This window comes from Phascolarctos cinereus, unplaced genomic scaffold, assembly GCF_003287225.1.
Source record: "Phascolarctos cinereus isolate Bilbo 61053 unplaced genomic scaffold, phaCin_HiC Scaffold_1;HRSCAF=81, whole genome shotgun sequence".
Lineage (NCBI taxonomy): Eukaryota > Metazoa > Chordata > Mammalia > Diprotodontia > Phascolarctidae > Phascolarctos > Phascolarctos cinereus.
Genome location: NW_027555514.1, coordinates 71,981,627 through 72,001,090, shown reverse-complemented (window position 1 = coordinate 72,001,090; position 19,464 = coordinate 71,981,627). Strand labels below are relative to the sequence as shown.

The 19,464-nt window shown below is 34.5% G+C and overlaps 1 protein-coding gene across 4 annotated transcripts in view; it reads left to right on the top strand.

Moving 5' to 3' along the window:
• Positions 1 to 18,713, top strand: part of CUL2 (cullin 2) — a 109,920-nt gene extending 91,207 nt beyond the window's left edge. For all 4 annotated transcript variants that reach the window (XM_078152296.1, XM_020990430.2, XM_020990429.2 and 1 more), the window contains 9 exons: positions 19 to 147; positions 259 to 345; positions 2,088 to 2,240; positions 3,249 to 3,326; positions 8,026 to 8,092; positions 12,032 to 12,234; positions 14,738 to 14,839; positions 17,149 to 17,265; positions 18,135 to 18,713. In XM_078152296.1, the coding sequence (XP_078008422.1) occupies positions 19 to 147; positions 259 to 345; positions 2,088 to 2,240; positions 3,249 to 3,326; positions 8,026 to 8,092; positions 12,032 to 12,234; positions 14,738 to 14,839; positions 17,149 to 17,265; positions 18,135 to 18,266 (1,068 nt within the window). In that variant the 3' untranslated portion in view covers positions 18,267 to 18,713. The remainder of the gene's footprint in view (positions 1 to 18; positions 148 to 258; positions 346 to 2,087; positions 2,241 to 3,248; positions 3,327 to 8,025; positions 8,093 to 12,031; positions 12,235 to 14,737; positions 14,840 to 17,148; positions 17,266 to 18,134) is intronic.
• The last annotated feature ends 751 nt before the right edge of the window (positions 18,714 to 19,464 follow it).

Below are 19,464 nucleotides of genomic sequence, written 5' to 3'. Positions count from 1 at the left end.
TTCAATTTCTTTTTTGAGTTGGCCAAGTACTGTGACAACTTGCTTAAAAAATCAGCAAAAGGAATGACTGAAAATGAAGTAGAAGACAAGCTCACCAGCTTCATCACTGTTTTCAAATATATTGATGATAAAGATGTTTTTCAAAAGGTGAATAACAATTTGATAGATAAAAGATTGTTGTAAAGTTTCTCTGTCATTTTTACAGTATGCAAAAATTTGAAATGACCATGAAATAACCTCTTCTTTTCCCTCCAATAGTTTTATGCCAGAATGTTGGCCAAACGTTTAATTCATGGCCTATCTATGTCTATGGATTCTGAAGAAGCCATGATCAATAAATTGAAGGTAATGTAAAAACCACCCTTTTTGAACTACGTAACAGTGCTATATTAACTATTTTGCATGTTGCCTAAAACCATTTTCAAAATGCATATATTCATGTTTGAGAAGCTAAATTGTGAAACAAATTTTAGATGTGTATTCACTTTATGTAAGACTTCTACAATCTATAAAAAAATTCACCTAAAGATTCTTTGAAATTGCCTCCTTTTAGGGTGCAATTCAGTTAATACATTTCCCCCATTCATTGCATAATCATTGCCATTGCTATTAAAAACTGATATCTTAGTTATTCACTTTTTGTTTGTAATATGTCTGAAATTTTTAAAAACAAAATTGGATGTGATAGTTTACTAACTATTTTTAATGGGATGTAAAGAATGACTTTGAAAATAGGGATTATTTCCTTCTTTGTATTTGGAACACCAGCAGCTAGCATGTAGTAGACACTTAAATCAGTGCTTGTTGATTGATTCAGTGGTAACTATTTCATAGTTAGCATTAGTCAGAATACTTTACAAAGTAGAAGAAAGTTAGAAGTGATATTTATATACCATCCTTCATGTGGAAATGCTGCTATTCATCCCATCCACATGATAGGTGTTTATTTGTTCTAGGGAACAATGGAGTTCACTTATTCATTCATTCTCATTTCATTCCTTTTTACCATTGTGGCACCTCTCTCTTAGCTTAGGGATTCAGTGGTATGGCCTCATAGTAGCTTTGAAGTTTATTGGATTTAGAACAATTTAAAACAGATTTTCTCTTCATGGCATATTGATCATGGCAGTTCTTAGTAAAAGTTACAAAAATAACCATTCCATGTAACCCAGTAATTCTGTTATGTGTTTTGTTCCCTAAGTATATTATCAAAAACAAAATGAGCTCTCTATTCAAACATTTTTAAAAGTATTATTACTAGTAATTATAACTAGATTCAATTTCAGTATCCAACAATAGAAGAACAAATAAAATGTATGTTATGGAAATCTTATAAGTCAATTAAGGTTGGCATGTATGAAGAATATTAAGAAACATTGTAAGACATTTATTAAATGGGCAAGGCAGAAAAAGCAAAGCCAGAACGAGATAAAAAGTGAATGAGAATGGATACAAAGGATTTTGATGGAATCACAGAGGGAGTGACTAAAAGATTAAGGAGTTGTGCATTGAACTTCATCAATTTAAATGGAAATTGATATAAAGCAAGTCCACTTGGTTGTATTATTTTTTAATATTAAGATCATAATAAATCATTTAAAGAATTAAAATGTTTTGCACTCTGTTTTGAAAGACATTGTCTAATGTACTTTTTTATTGACTGGAAATATGATACTTTTCCCAATTTGCTTGCGTCTATATTCAATTCAATAAACATTTTTTAAGCACCTGTATACTACAGAATATTTATTTCTCCCCGGTAATTGACATTTTTGTTGGTAATGAATGTGATAGACTGACATACTTGCTTTTTTAAAAGTATATAGTGATCTATTTCATCTATTTTTTTTTATTACATCACATTTCAATTTTGTTAGATTAGCAGAGGAAATAGTGTTTGAGAAGTAATAACCTTACATTAGTTTTGAAAATTGAGTATTTTGGTTTGAAAGCAACTAATATGGCAGTTCAGAGAATGTTTCTTTACTAGAGATATACTGTTCATCTTTATGACCTAACAGCTTTTCTTATTAATCCCACCCACATCTTTTCATGTTGAATAATATTTTTTAAATCTATCATTATAGCAAGCCTGTGGATATGAGTTTACAAGCAAACTCCATCGAATGTATACAGACATGAATGTCAGTGCTGATCTCAACAACAAATTCAACAATTTTATAAAAAATCAGGACACTGTAATTGATTTGGGAATTAGTTTTCAAATATATGTCCTACAGGTATGAATAGACTTTTAAACTGTATTAATTTAAAATATTGTGAGTGATTGCATGAATGAATGAAAAAGTATTTGTTAAGCACTTTCTATGTGTGAAGCGCTATGCTAAGCCCTGGAGATACAAATAAAAAAATGCCAGACATTTCCCTACTCTCAAGAAGTTCATATGCTAATTGAGGAAGATATCACATGTAAAATGACTCAGCTATAAGGCAGATGAAAAAGCCTGATATTCCATAGGGTAGGGTTGCAAAGGCAAATGGCAGAGGCTGGGGTCCTTAGGAGCATAAATAGGTTAGATGGCAGTGCTCAGCAGTAATCAGAGGAGTGTAGCAGGAGGGCAGATGGTGAGATCTAGTTAGTGGTCTTCCATCTTACTGAAAGGATTGTGACTCTTTTCTCATCTAAGTGGTATGAGTAACCGTGTGTGTGTGTGTGTGTGTGTGTGTGTGTGTGTGTGTGTGCGGCCAGTTAGATGCTGTTTACTTTTGAACGTAGGATGGGCCAGTGTCCCTGAGGATTGAAGTGAATTAGGGGGCTTTCTGTGTTCTCTCCCACAGGCATAATGATTGGGGGTTTGGGAATAGTGTCCAGTGGTAAAAAGGGAATGGAGGGCTTTGGGGAGAAGGGTTTCCTGAATTGTCTGCTCCAGTGGACCCTTCATCACTTATAGAATCTGGCAGCAGGCATCTTTGAGGGGGGAATGAGAAGGGCTTTTTCATGTCTAGTCATGCAACCAAGAGCAGTTATGGTGCAGAAGACTACATGCATTTAAAATCAACAGTGTATTAGTCTTTTAAATTTATGTATTCTTTATTTAGAGTGTATTATGTTGGGACAGATTTTGGCTTTTTACCTTATTTGGAAGAAATGCTTTATGGTATTAAGTAATATTATAATGTCAGGCTTTGGAAGGGAGACAATTTTGATTGCAAATTTATCTTGGCATTTACTTTAATGATAGATTACAAATCATTCAACTTTAAAGATGATTTTCTTTTTTCTTCAGGCTGGTGCATGGCCTCTTACTCAGTCTCCTTCTTCTACATTTGCCATCCCTCAGGAACTGGAAAAAAGTGTACAGATGGTAGGTTAGCCGGAAACTTGTTGGAAAACTCAGGAAGTTTTAATGATTTATACCTTTAGAGTTACTGCTCTTTTAATTTACTAGACATACTGTCTTCTGGGGAAAAAAAAGATAAATCATAATTACTGTTATAATGAGAGTAAAAAACAGCAGAGAGCTTTTTCTGAGGAATTTCTTTAATATACATACATTGTAATTTCCATGCAACTTGATTTTGATATCAAAAATTCTAAAACAAATAAACCAATGGAAATTACTACTCCTCTATGAAATCTTTCTTGTTAGGATATATACCATTTACGTTGCATATCAAACATTTAATCTGTTGAATATAAGAAAATTTCAAAAATCACAACTCATGTTTGCCTTACCTTCTGTGTTTCAGTTAGATTATCTGTACCATTTTAGGGCCTCATTTTCTCCTATTTTAGGTTATTGTATTTTATATGTTTTAATTTTTGGGTAAGTAGATATTGAGAAAGTAAAAAAGTTTTTCTTTTAATAGATTGATCAGAGCTCTTAAAACTGTTAAAATTGTTTTTAAATGCAGTTAAGAAAAGCAACTGAAACTTGGTACCTGAACAATGCATCTTGATTCCTTATTTACTTCTGGCATTGAGTGGACCTATTGAACACTCAAAGTATCAGGGAGGATCTAGGCAGTGGGCAGGTTTTGTTAGGGGAGAGGAAAGGCACCCTTCAGTGCTGGCTTCTGTTGGGCCCTCCAGTGCCCTGTGGTAGACAATGAGTTTCCCTCAGGAGACTTTGTGATGTTTAGGGAATCTTTGCAGGTCAGTGAATAATAATGTGCCTTACTGGGTACTTATATAAACTCAGCATAACTGAGCAAAGTTATCTTTTGTAGTTGCCTGTCTCAGATAAGCTCACATGAAAATTGTAATACATAAATTTAAGAGCTACCTTTTTGAGGAGAACCTTCAAGCTTCATTGTGTTTTACTCAGGAAATTTGTTTTCATTTTTAAAATCTTCAAACATTAGATGCAGCAGGTTTTTATACTTTCTATAACCTTTAGTTGGTTGTGTGACTAAAAATATGAACTATAGTAGAATATAATTTGTAAAATTCTGACTTCTCCTTCCTTATGTTTTCATTAAGGATACCATCAATGCATGTAGAAACCATTCTCTTAAAAATAATACAAAAAAGAACCCAATTGAACATTACTGTGGCTCATTAACTATAACAGTTCCCTATGTTCTGATTAAAAGATTAGTTTTAAGTATACACTTTGTGTGGGAAGGTGATGGAAAATAATAAAATGCACTAGTGGCTCCCGGTGTCTTCCTCTTCAACCCTAAATTAGACATCAATGAGATTTTATTATTCAAAGGCCTAAAATAATTGTTACTGTTCCTATTTCAGTTTCACCTGTGGCGATAATAATAAAATAAATACAGAAACAGCTCTTTAACCTTTAGACTGTGCACATGGCATAGTCCAAGCCACTTGTTTCTCTTCCTTCCACCCCACTCCTGCAACTCTGAGAAAGCACGGAGGACTTGATGCTGGTCACAGCAACCTCTACTGTAGGTGGTGGTCATTTGTTGTTTGATGTTTTTTGAGGGGTTTCATGCAACAGCGTGGGGGGAGAGTAATAGCAAATACTTTAGCAGTCATGACTGCTGTGATGTTGGAAGAGGCTGGACTGTGAAAAGGCTTCACTTTCTTGTCTATCCTAACTAAAAAAAAGATTTTCATCCTTTGATGTTTTGTGTTTCACAGTGAGGTTGCCATCTACTTTTCAGTAGTTCTTTTACTTGCCCTTCTATCAACCCTGTGTGTTATGTCCACCTATTAGAAGGTCTTTGAGGGCAGAGACTTTCTTAATAGTGTATTTTTATGCCCAGTGCCTGATACATTATCTGACACACAATGGTTGTTTGATAAATATTTGTTCATTTTAGGTAGAACAGTTCATTGCAGATGGTTGGATGTTTTTTTTTTTTTGAGGAAACATGTTGACTTACTTCCTTTATAAGAATGGAGTATATCCAAGATTGTGATAAGTTGTACATCCAGCAGTGCCGTGTGATGTAGAATGTCATGTGTAAGACAGGGGATTCGAATGTGATATTTTTGATGTCCAAAGGGAGATGCTCCTAATTAAAAATACTAAGAAAAAAATACTACTCCTAAGGGCATTTGTGGATGCCGTTAGAGAAGCTTAAATAGATGATGAAAGTACAGCCAGGTTCTGTTCTTAGAATTGACAGAGAAGAGAAATAAAGGCAGGAATCTCAAGCCTTCTCATGGACTGAGCCTAGGACCATAGACATGCCCCAGTTTTATGCTCATCTTTTAAATTTGCAGGCTTTTTTTTTCCTTTAAGAATTTATCCCACCATTACTAGATTACAGTAAAATTATTCTTCACATAATACCATATTTACTTGCAAATCTATTCCTCATATAATACTATATTTACTTGTAAATCTAATGTTTCATTTTGCAGGGGTTCTTAAACTGGAATCTTTAAAAAGTCTTTTAAAAAAGTCTTTTAAAAACTTTTTAAAAAAGTCTTAGTAACTATTTCAGTGTAATTGGTTTCCTTTTGAGTTCCTATATATTTTGATTTATGCATTTAAAGATTATTCTGAGAAGAGATCCATACTGTTAAGTAAACTGACAAAGGGGGTCCATGACACAAAAAAGATTATGAACCCCTGCTTTAGAGTTTATCAATTTTCTTGATTTCTGTATCAAAGAGTTTTGTTTTTAAACTTGAAAGAAAATTTTAGCATGAAAAAATGTAATTATGATAATTTATAATTTATCAAATACCTAGTTTATTAAGAGCACTATGCTAGTTCCAGTGAAACAGGGAGATTATACTGCATGGTAGGTAGCTTCAGGGGAGTTACAGTATACAATTTTAAACCTCCTTTTTCTCACTTAAATTATTTTTGAAGACAATGTTTTAAAATTGTCTTCAGACTTTTGATAAAGAATTCTTTGTTTTGCTAAGATTTTTTTGAAATATGTTCATTTAAGGCATTTAAATTCTTGGTGCTATAGTCAGCTTAAAAGTTTCAAGGTTAAAATGTGTCTGTTCACACTAGAATACAACATAAGTCCTTAATTGAAGGGTTACAGCTTAACTTCATCAGGACCGTTAGACATTTCTTAATGTATCATAGTCAGAGACTTGGGCAGTTTTGCAAATGTGTGATCTAGTAGAAAGCTGCTTGTCCTTGTGGTATTGATTTTCCATTTGTTGTAGAATGGGTAGGCATGCTGGTCGTTGACTTAGGATAGGAGATGGCGAATACTGCCTCAGCCAGGGGATTGGGGGCATGAAGGACTTTGGGCTGCACACTTCCATTGTGTGGTTGACTTACTGCTAAACACTTGTCAGTAACTTGAGTAAGATCGGATGGGAAAGCACACAGTTAGCTGACCCACCTACCAGTAGCATTTCTCATTTGCAGGAGAAAGCAGATTTCAGCAAGGAGCAGTCTGAGGAGAATTTGTGAGCTTGGTATTCTCAATTCTTGGAACTGGCAACTTATTCATGTTTCTGTAATGCTTTTTTGAAAGTGCAGATACTTAGCAAGCTGTACATAATAGAGATTCCAAGCTTACATATAGGCCTTTTTCTGTTGTACTTTGTATATGGAAATGTTGATACAAAGTACTTTTTTTGGTATTTGTGAAGTTCAGAATAAAGAAATATTTTTGTGTTGATAGTGATGTCTGGATTTGATTCAAGAGTAAGTGTAGGACTGGTATGTAGATTGCATTTATCACATTATTCGTGTTCAAGTAATATTGATTATATCATTGAATGTAATAATAAATCATGATTTCATGATTTTCAGTGAAATAGCAAAGATGAAATTTTGTTTTCAGAAGTTACTTACATTTCTATTTCATCTGGGTTATTAGGTGCTGTCTCATTTTTAAAAACTATACTTGCATGTTTTTTAATTGTGGTCAAGTTATTTTTAATAAGAAATATTTAAAATGTAATTTTTAATTTAAAATTTACATTCATACACTGTTACAGTTGATCTTTAACTTTAGGGTCTGTAATTTCATTGATTTGTGTACCTGATCCACAGGTGAAGGTGATAATCTCTCTGTGCCTTAATAGATGGTTTTTATAAGTTGTCCCCTGCTCCCAAAAAGAGTTATGCCAATCCTTCAACAGAAGACATAGAATCTGTTACCCATACTTATAGTTTTTGTAGCTTGATAAAACATGCCAGAGTTTATGCTACATTGATATTGCCTTCAAGAACCCATGATATGGTATTGGAATAGGACTTTATTCAAGGATAAGGTTGGTAATTCAAAATCATTGTAAAAGGAAGTATTCTGAAGCATTGGTTTCCTTTTAATAGAGATTTACTTCAGTACAGTACTGAGAAAAGCTAGGTGTTACCTTACAAGTGACACCAACTGTAGAAAAAATACGTGTAATCTTTCTAATTGTATTGATTTATATGTTATTTCTTTTTTATGCATTTTAAAAGATGAGCTGTAAACACAAAGTAATGAGAACTTAATTACAGCAGAAATATTTTAAATTTTTATTCAGTTTGTAAAAATCATTGCCTATTAGTTCTAAATTAAAGGAATAACAAAGTTTAAGACACTAATAGCAGAATGAAAATAAACTTATGTCTGTAACTTTCAGTCCCTAAAATTCACTTGAAATTTTATTTTGTTTTACAGTTTGAATTATTTTACAGTCAGCATTTCAGTGGAAGGAAGCTTACATGGTTACATTATCTTTGTACAGGTAAAGTACAAATTATTTCTGACATAACAAACTCGCAGAATCTCTGAATTGGAAGGGGCCTCAGAGGACAGTTAGTCAAACCTGTATCTAGGTGTCTGCTGCAACATCCCCAAATTGTCCTACAAACTTTACCTGAATACCTTTGAAGAGAGGGAACCTCCTGAGACATCCCATTCTCCTTCTGGATGATTCTGATAAGTTTTTCTTTACTGCTAATCTAAATCTGGCTCTTTGAAACTTCTGCCTGTTGTTCATTGTTCTCATCTCTGCTCTCTGGGGCCAAATCAACTAAGTCTTATCCTTTTCCGTGTAATAGCATTTCAGATACTTAAAGGTAGCTTAGGTCTCCCCTGAGTCTTCTATCTTTGTACTAAATATTGCCACTTCTTTCAGCACCCCCTGTTACATTATGATGTCTAGTCCTCACACCCCAGGTCATACTCCTCTGGACAGACTCCCGCTTATCATTATCCATTCCTAAATCCTTCTTCTAAACTTTAATATATATGAATGGTTTTTGTCAAGAATTTTTCCTAGATATTATCTTCAGCCAATTAATTGCCTGTGATTTTGGTGTATGTAGAAATTATTCACATTTGTAGAGTGACATTTTCATATCTGATCATAATATCCAGATTTTTCTTTAATTATCTTTTAAAATTTAATTCCTTTCAGTGAACAAAAAACTATTTTCTCTCTCACCCCTCCTCCTTTCCCACTAAACTCTAACAACAAATATTCAAGGTCAATCAAAACAAATTCCCACATTTTTCAGGTCCAGATATTTATATCTCCGTACCTTCAATCTGTCATAAAGGGTTTCCCCTTCAATTATATGTCACTTTTTCAGTAATGAAATTGAAGTATAAATATAGTCAACAAGAATTTTAAAAATAACTTTTGTATACCAGGCACTGAGCTAAGCACTAAGGATACAAAGAAAGGCAAAAACCAGCCCCTGCCTTCAAGGAGCTTACAGCCTTTTAGGGATGGGATAGGGACTGACTCTGATTTCATCAGTATTGGGAACTGCCAGATAAGGAAACTCCCTCTACCAAAGCAATTTCTTTGCAACTTACAGCCTTAGAGAGTGGCCTAGAGCAGTGATGTCAAACTCAAATTGAGTGGGATACTGACCCATCCTAAGGATCCGGCTATTGATTTAGAAAACCACACATTAACATTAACTAAATTCTATTGTATTTTTATTTGTTTTGTAAAATGTTTCCCTATTATATTTTAATCGGATTCCAGCCTTATTACAATCAATGTGTGTTTAATACCAGTGCCTTAAAGCATTAATGGTTAAGTAATTTCCCCAGGATTACACAGCCTGTGTGTGTCAGAGGAGGCACTTGAACCAAGGTCTTCCTAGTTCTGAGGCCAGCTGTCTATATACTGCAGTATGTTACAGTGGGCTCTATGAAGTGTCACGAGTGCTGATTGGCTTGTCCTCTGCCTTCCTGAAGCCTTCAAAAAAAAAGAGTGCAATATCTGAATTGCCCACTAGGTGGCACCCTCCTTAAACCAACAACCCGAGTAGCCACCTTATATTCTACTTGGCTGCCAAAGAGCATTTGCCTGCTAACTGATAATCAGCAGTTCAAACCCATGCCAGCTGGGTTCAGAGCTACCTAGGGGAAGAAATGGATATTCAACATATTAAAAATATGGAATATATCTTCAATAGTTGTAAAGCTATAACTAGCCTTTCGTCTCTGGTCATGTTGACCAAGCTCCCAACTTCTTCTCTAGCCATCTTCCTCTTCCTGGTTGCCCTCTCAGATCTTCAGTTGTGGCCAGGGTAGCTCTTGAATGACCTGTGCCTTCACATCCTGGAAAGGGAATGAGGACAGCTGTTTGTATCCCAAAACCCAGCCACTGTTCAGACTCTGAAACAGGAAAGATTAGGGGGAGATCAGTGAAAGCAAGCAGCCTTTTTGGGCTACTCACCAGCCCTGCCAGATTCATGGTAGCAGCCAGTGGCTGTTACTCTGGCATACATACGTGATTTCATTGATCCTGAGCATAACCCTAGGATGTAGGCTCAGCAAGGTTAAAGGCCATGCCAAGGACCAAACAATGAAGCAGCATTTCAAACTTAGGTCTTCCAGATTCCAAGTCCATCAGTCTACCCCCCTACTCTGTATACTGCCATTACTCCCTTACCATGTGTTAGCCACATGGAAAAGTTTTACCTTTTTTTTTTTAACCCTAAAAGTGTGTGTGCCATTTCAGCTATGTATGGTATTGTAATGGCTTGAAAAAGTGATTGCATCTTTCAGAAGTCCTTGGCTTTAGCTTTGGAAATAACAGAAAAGGTTAGGCAACCACATACATATAGCATATAATTTACAGCAGTACCTACTCTCCTTCATTCCTTCTCGCCACCAGTGGCATATATTAATTAATTAATGCATCAATGTAAATATTCATATTGACTATGTGCTTCATGTTTTCTACTTCCTCTCAAAAACCTCATCATGAGTTATTTCACCTGTTCCTTGGCTTTAGAATGCTGTTAATATTTTAGATAAAGTACATAGGTGTTCAGTAATTTGTTTGAGAATAAAATTGTGTTGGGGATCATCCATTAATTTGGAAAGGAAAGATAGAAAGGAGACTATAGTAATCGTGTCCTCTGCCTACTCCACAAGGTGTTACACAAACAGGAACACCTAGCTTCAGATGGATTCATTGGATGACATTTACTTAGCATAGAGAACCCTAAAATTAGTTCTTGTTTTGAACCACTAGGGGGCACTGCAACAACTTGTAGTTTGCCAGTCTTTAAACCACAGGTGAGAGTGATTGTTGTGACTTTGGTACTGACTCCTGGGGCTGAGTTGGTTCTGAAGTACTTGAGGCCATTGTAGGGTCCAAGGACCATTTTTTTTTTTGATACTTCTGATCAATTGTAGGCTGCCTGTAGTGATTCAGTGAGTTTGCAGTGAGTCATACAATACTGACCCAGAATTGACCCTCTGTAGAACCATAGATCTCAGAGATAATCTAGTCCCACAACCTAAATTTACAAGTGAAGAAACTGAGGCCATAGATTTGGTGAAATAATTTGCTAAAGGCCACACAGCGTCAAAGTTGGGATTTGAACTTGAGTGCTCTGACTCCAGATCCAATTATCGTTCTGCTCTGTGTTCTCTTGAAAACCCTTTATCTAGGTCACTGGATTTTTGAGGTCCAAAATGGTACTTTGACCTTGAGTTCAAACCTGTAGTCACAGTGCATCTATAGCCCAAGAACCAGTCTGCTTCTGGGGATTATAAGGGGGAAAGACCTTGTAACATCCTGGCATGTTTATGCGTTATCTTTATTTATTTGTTTGTTTATTGTGTTTGCCGCAATGAAAATTTTCAGATCAGAGTTTGTTGTAATTTTATTGTATGATTCTTCCTCCCCCTCAGGGCCCTCCACAAATATCCCTAAGACCTCTGTAATTAGTAGGAGGCTCTCATGGCCCCAGGCAACTCTCTAAAACTGTAAGTTGCAGGACAGTTGCTGATCTGTATTGGAAGAAGGGGTTTCCCTGTGTCTTTTATACCTATGAAATCATAGATCTGGATCCCACTTGTTTTCTCAAAGAAGTAATAATGAGAAAATCATCACTGATTTTGATGAGATGACCCTGAACAATGCTTTTGATACTCCAAGGGATAGCCTATGTAAATTGTTTGTTCATGATAGAAAGCAAACTTTACAGTCACAGGAGGGAAGTACAGGTGTCATCTTAAGTGTATTTTATGAATTACTTTGAACCATTCTCTTGGAATGTTTGATGGTATCTACTATTTGATGACCCTTGGGGAAAAAAACATTCTGGAGGAAGAAGTTAGCCAAATCATTATATGAAAACTATAAATTATCACTCAGTTGATTTGGGACCACTTAGTACTTCATAACAGTGATCATTTTTGATTGCAGGTGAAGTGAAAATGAATTATTTGTCCAAACCCTATGTGGCCATGGTGACGACATACCAAATGGCAGTACTACTTGCTTTTAACAATAGTGAAACCGTCAGTTTCAAAGAGCTTCATGACATCACACAGATGAATGAAAAGGAATTGGCAAAAACTATCAAATCATTACTTGATGTGAAAATGATTAACCATGATTCAGAAAAGGTATGTAATATGATAATCAAATAGTTTATTAATCTAGGTCACAGTTGCCATTTATGTCTATCTGGTCTTGTCTTTTAAAAAGCTGGAAAATTAGAATTCTTCAAAGGTGTAGATGAAGTATTATTTTTTCATAGTGTTTTCACAGGTTTTATAGCATAAAGCTTTAGTTCTCAAAATGTTGATTGGCACTTGTACATTTCATTAATATATTCATCTTACTTTGCATCCCTCTTTATTCTTGTATTTTATTGGTATTGAGTTATAAACTTTATTGATTTGCACAGTTTAGGCGCAGACTGATTGTTTTAGCCAATGGGACAGTCCCTATAGGCACTACTTTTTTGTAGTTAGCACAGTAAAAAGTCAGCAAACCAAAATGTTCAATAGCAACAACAACAACAAAATACAATAGTGAGTAAGAGTGCTGGACTTGGACTCAAGAAGGTGTGAGTTATTTACTAGCTGTGGCAAATCATTTAATCAGTCTCAGTTTCCTCATCTGTAAAGTGGGGATAATAATAGCACCTACTTCACAAGGCTGTTGTGAGGATCAAATGAGATAATATATGTAAAGTACATTAGAAACCTTAAGGTTCTATATAAATGTTAACTGTTATATTCTAGCTAATTAAATTTTATAGACAATTTAGAGCACGACCAGAAATTTTCTGTACATTTCAGACGTTGTGCATTTCTACTAAAAACTTACTTTGTTACCTCATAATTCATGTCTTATAATTTAAATGTCAGAGCAAAGTATTCTATTTAAAGAAATCATATTTGCTGTTTAAAAGAAATTACTTTTATAAGATGAGTAATCTTTTGCTAATGTAACTTTTCTGTAAGAAAAATTTCTACTAAAGTTCTACATATATGTTTCCTCATGCCATTGAGGTGCACCAGGGTTCATAAAAACTATGTCATTTGAGCACAAACTCTAGGCATATATTACCATGCTGTAATGATCTTGATATTGGACCAAAATCAAAGACCACACAGCTTTTGGCCAAAGACCTTCCTAGATAAGTTTGGAGAGACTTATCATTTGAAAGTTGGCCAACACATGATAAATTTTGGGGCACAATTACTTGCAAAAACCATTTCCAAACTGTTTCAATTTACATGTGAAGTAGAAGTAGCCATGCAGTTCTATGATAAATTGACTTTATAGGCCAATTTTAATTTGTATTCCTATTTGTATTTTGCCATACGTTATATGGCAAAGAAAGAAGATGGAGGTGAACTAGTATGTGCAAATAACTTGTAAGAAACTTAAATTGATAGTATAGCCTGCCACTCTTTTTTCCCTCACAAAAAGTAACTTCTAAGTTTAATATGATTGTGTCTTCATAGCTTGGGGGGAAATGTGATACAAGTGCTCCATTTTTATGACAAAATTAAAAGCTGAAAAATTAACTTTTCCCCTAGATGCATTTTACTGAGGTCCAGAATACTGTGATGACAGTTTGTATCAGATAGTTATGCATATCTATATAGTACACATTCTGTAATTAGAATTTTATTTTCCATAATCATAAAAATGGAGAGTGACACTTCACAACTTTAACACAGTGTCAAATATTCTACACTACTTGAAATAAAATTAATGTGAGTTGTTTCTTTTAAAATGTTCCATTGTTATTGCTGCCTTGGAATAGTATGTAAATACAGATTTTTGTTTGCTTATTAAGCATTTAAATATGATTCCAACAGTAGCTTGGCAGCACTTATAGACTCTTAATGAGAAAATTCCATCTGCTAATGCTTGTTTCCCATTTTGGCAAAAGTTTTGCTACATCAACTTGCCTTTCTTGGACTTTAAAGGGCAATTGGCATTCTCAAATTGGTTTAATGACTTTCATCTGAGAAGAGATGGCTTGTGCTTAAGCTGTTGAAAAAATGTGATGGCTGTCACCAATGAAAGGGACAGAGCATGAAGGAAAAATTCATGATGGGAAGAACCAAATTAAAGTAGAATGTGGTATTGTTTATGGGAGTATTAGTGTGCCCATATAGTTATGATTATAATTTATAGATATTTCCTTATTATAATTATTATTTAACATTTTTATGCAGCATTCAGAATGGTTGTGAAAATAAAGTTTAGATCTTTGGCATTTAATGTTTTATATGTGTCAGGTGTCTGAAAATATCTCTTACCTAAAATCCAAATGTTGGTTTTAAATTCAGTAAAAATAAAATGAGAGAATCAGCTGAAGAGAAAATGAGTTTTAAGTTAAGTCATTAAGGTATCTTGGACTGTTAGTTTTAGTGTTTTTTTTTTAAATTAGTTTTATTTGCCAGACTCTTTAAATTGACATGTAAGCACAAGAAAGAATAAATGAAATAATTTGTTAAGTTAAATAAGCTAAATAGAATTGATAACTGGAAGAGTTAAATAAATGTTATTTGGTGCTTAGTTATCATGTTTAATTTTTATGATTTTTTACCATGATTGTTATATGGTGATATTATTTGTAAATTGCCTTCTTTCTAAATACAGGAAGAGATAGATGCGGACTCTACTTTTTCATTAAATATGAACTTCAGCAGTAAAAGAACAAAATTTAAAATTACCACATCAATGCAAAAAGACACACCACAGGCAAGTGTTCTTTAATTTTTCTCAACTAGTCTGTTAATGTTGACTTTCACAAATGAAAACACAAATCATAATGCATAACCTTTTTTATTTATACTCTAAAATTGATGATACGTTAAGTACACCCTTTCTGTGTAATTAACATCATTAGCCTTATAATTTGAGCTACAAGTGAGATACAGCTGTCTCTTTTGGTAATAAATGGCTAGTTTTTTGTCACATTAAGTTTAAAAAGTGCTTGTCCTATACATTCTCCCAAGAAATTTTTGCATTTTTGGAAGAATAATTTCATAATTCATCTTCTTTATCTCTTAATCCATGTTTAATTTTATTACTCAGTTCTTTCCAAAAAGAGTTGCCACCTTTTATATTATATTTATTATATATTATACATTATATTATTATATTTATATGATACAAATGCTCTTTAATCTCTAGTAGCTACTTTTTGCTTTAAATAAAAGCATTTTGTTGAATTGCCATGTGTAAAAATCTTATTGGTTAGGCCCTGAAGACTTTAAAGAGTACATTTTTTTCCATCCCACTGATTCATGACATGTAGCTCATGAGCAAGATGTTGTTATCTAAACTGTTCAGAGAGCTCATGAGACCCAGGGAGCTTGCCATTACCACTTCTCCTGCAGTCAGCATGTCATCATACCTCACGTGACTACAAGGAAGTGGAATTCCATTGTTATAGATGAGTGCTTCTCAAAGCCAAGGTTTTGCTTTTGGATTGTGATGGAACTGTCATAAGGTCTTGGAGTCAGACCCTTGTGATTGACTTAGCCAAATGGTGCGGTAGATATAGCACTGACACTGGAGTTGGGAAGATCTGAGTTTAAATCCTGCCTCTGACACTACTGTCTGTGTGACCCTAGGCAAGTCACCCAACCCTCTCTCAGCCTCAGTTTCCTTATCTAGAATGGGGATAGTGAGGTGACCTACTAACAAGATAGAGGGAGAAATATGATCACACTGCCTACCTCCCAAGGTTTTTGTGAGGATAAAATGAGATATTTGTTATGCACTTTGCAAACCTTAAGCACTATGTAAATGCTAGTTATTATTATTATTAACAACAGTAATAATAATGGACTACAACTTGGAGCCCTTCTTAATCCCTGTTAGAATGTGAATTCCTTGAGGGTAGGAACTGTTTTTGACTTTCTTTGAAGTGCTTAGAACAGTGCCTGGCACATAGTAAGCACTTAATAAATGCTTATTGACTTAGTGCTTTCCTTTTTTCATGAACCACAACATGCCCTACTTTGGGAGAGAGTTGCAAAAGAGGTATATGTGTTGTGATGTTCAGATACTTTGTCCATTTTAGTAGGAAAGGGGAGAATGGGGTGTAAGGAGCATCTTTTAGAGCTAGCTACACCCATCTCTACATACATTCAGCCTCAACCCTACTTCAGGACCGTCTCACCTCTCACTAGGACTGTTCTGTCAGCCTCTTGATCTGTCTCCCTTTTCCCAGATGTTTCCCTCTCCAGTCTTTCCTCTGTATAGCTGTCAAATAGATATTCCTAAAATATGGATTGCACATTATCCTTTCACTCAATGATCTTCAAAGGTTCTTTACTGCCTCTGGGATAAAATGCAAACTCCTTAGCCTGACATTTAAAGCTCTGCACAAAGATTCCCACCTGTGTTTCCATTCTTATTTCATATTAGCCCCATTTCTATACTCTCCATTATAGTCAAGCTGCCCTGGTGGCTGTTCTTCCTAACATTCCATCACTCACTTCTGTACCTTTCTATAAGTGATCTTCCCTATCCAAAAACACTCCCTTTTCGTCTCTATCTTACAGAATCTCTGTATTCATTCAAAAAAGAATTTAGGTTTCATATGAGACCTTTCCTAATCTCTTACTCACCACCCCCATTATTAATACTTTTTCTCTTGAAATTATTTTGGATTTACTTGTTTGTATACAGGTTGTATCCCTCGAGTTGAATGAAAGCTTCCTGAGGTCAGGAACTATTTCATTTTCATCACTATATCTCTAATATAGTACCTGTCACATAATATGTGCTTAATGTTTGTTGAATGAAATTAAATTAAATTGAATGGATCCACCAGCAGGAAGTTGGAAAATTATTCTTCCAAGTGATAAAATACAGACGTTATCTATAGGCAGTATTTTTTGTAACCAGAGAATATGGCATTGGCAGTTTGTGGAGGCGTGTAGTAACTATTCAATAATTATTAGTCATTAATTTAAATTTTGAATTACAGTTAAATATATGTTGGAGTATTTACTGACTTTACATCTATTATCAACTTTTTTTTCCTGATGACATAGGAGATGGAGCAGACCAGAAGTGCTGTAGATGAAGACAGGAAAATGTACCTCCAGGCTGCTATAGTCCGCATCATGAAAGCTCGAAAAGTGTTGCGGCATAATGCTCTTATTCAGGAGGTAAAGAAAAATGGAAATGTATGATATAAGATTGTTGTAATATGCTAATTCATTTTCAGTAATTGCTTGGCTACAGTATAATATGACTGAATCAATTAGGTTTTCTTCTTTAAAATATTATTTGTCTCAGTAGTGTCTTATTAGCATCTTAATGAGAATAATCCTTTTTGTTCACATATATTCACAGATGCTTATTCTGAATGATCAGGATTACTATACCAATAGTCCTTAATCTCACCAAATTATATTGGTCCTTTTTGTCTGATTAATTATTTAAGGAGGGTTAACCCCATAAAGCACATTATACTAGGCCAAGTGCCAGATTTTTGTGATGGTCATGAATGATTTTTTAATCCCACTTATCTCTTCCACTTAATCCATCTTTTCAGTAGGTCTCTCTATTTCTTAACATCAAAATAATGAAATATTGCATTCATAATCATTTTGGTCTTGTTTATATGAAATTTAATTTAGAATAAATTTCACGTTTGTTTAAATGTCTGCCTAGGTATTAACAATTTTCCTAATTGGGGTCTCAGAGTCACTATGACTGAACTCATAACTATTTGTCTAAAATTAACACCCTAAACATGAAGAGGTGTGAACCAGATAGAAAATAGGACTACCCATTCCCATCATATTGCCTCCTAAACTTAAAACAAGCCAGCTACTTATGTAACAAAGTATAAAAAATTGGTTTAACTTTGTGCCATTCATTTCTGAGGTGGATAGAAAGAATGATTATTTGAAAAATAAAGTGAGATTTTTTACCAGAAGCTGAGATTTTAACAAAATAAATTTTAAAAATTTGAGACACTGTATGTTAATATGGCTAATTACCTAACTTTAAATCTTTTTTTCTTCCATAGGTCATTAGTCAGTCAAGAGCTCGGTTTAACCCAAGCATTAGCATGATCAAGAAGTGCATTGAAGTTCTGATAGACAAACAGTACATTGAAAGAAGCCAAGCATCAGCAGATGAATATAGCTATGTGGCATGATGATGCCAGCCGCCCTGCAGGTGTGCTTTTAAGAAGATCATAACAGTCACTATTTGGTGTGTTCCTGTGGGAAGAAGCAGGCTTGTGCCTCCATAGTTGGTCACTTGGCAGCCCCTGTTTTTCTGCTGTTTACAACATCACCAGTGCCACGTCATGAGCGTCAATGAAAATGCCTATAGATATTTCAAGCTCATGTCATTATGACATTTCTTAAAACTTTACTAAATGAATGAGTGAAGTATTGCTGAAATGTGGAAATTTGGTTGGGTACCATGCTTTTTTTTCTCCCTCACGTTTGCAGTTGATGTGTTTTTTTTAATGTATCTTAAAGGACATAAAGTAAAAACCTAAATATTGTAATATGACAGATAACCTAATAATTGTATCTACATTAAAATGACAAACATGATATTGCTGCTTGTCGAATAAAAAAATAAAGAAATGGAATGCCTTTTTATGTTGATGACTGCCAGGTTGACTATGGATTAATATAGAAATGTCCATGACTCTTCAGAGTATTTAATACAGCATCATTATATTTATATCATTTAGCTCACCTCTACTATATGTTCAGACTCTATCATAAAAAGAAATCCCAGATTTCCAATTCATAGGCGTTGAGACATATGTTTTGTTTTAATTGATTAGAACACTTATGAAAAGCATTTGGTGAAATTAATTAATTATATACACACACACACACACACACACACACACACACATACATATTTAAAATATTTTTAGAATAAAAACTAGGCAGCTCTGAATTAAGGGGCTATAATGTCTTCAGGAGGGTCTGATGGTGTCTGCAATCACAGAACCAAAGCTTGAGTGGTTTAGGTGCTCACCACAATGTGTCAGAGACTGATTCCATTTGTTTAAGCAATTTTGTGTTCATAAAGATCAATGTTAATCTAAATCCATACCTTTATTCTGCTTTCCTTTTTCCCCTTCTATTCTCCTCAACTGCTTAATGTTCTTACAACCTACATTTCCCTTTTTCCTTTAACATTTCAGTGGCATAAGTTCAGTCTCATATTTCATGGGTGTGTTTAGAATACGTGACATACAGAGCCTTTTCATTTTCCAATATGCTGCGTCATGTTTTAATACCAGATACCACTTCTATGTCAAGACATGAATTTCAGTCTTCCTGCATGGATTTTGTTTATTGCATGTAGTGACTAACAACTCCATT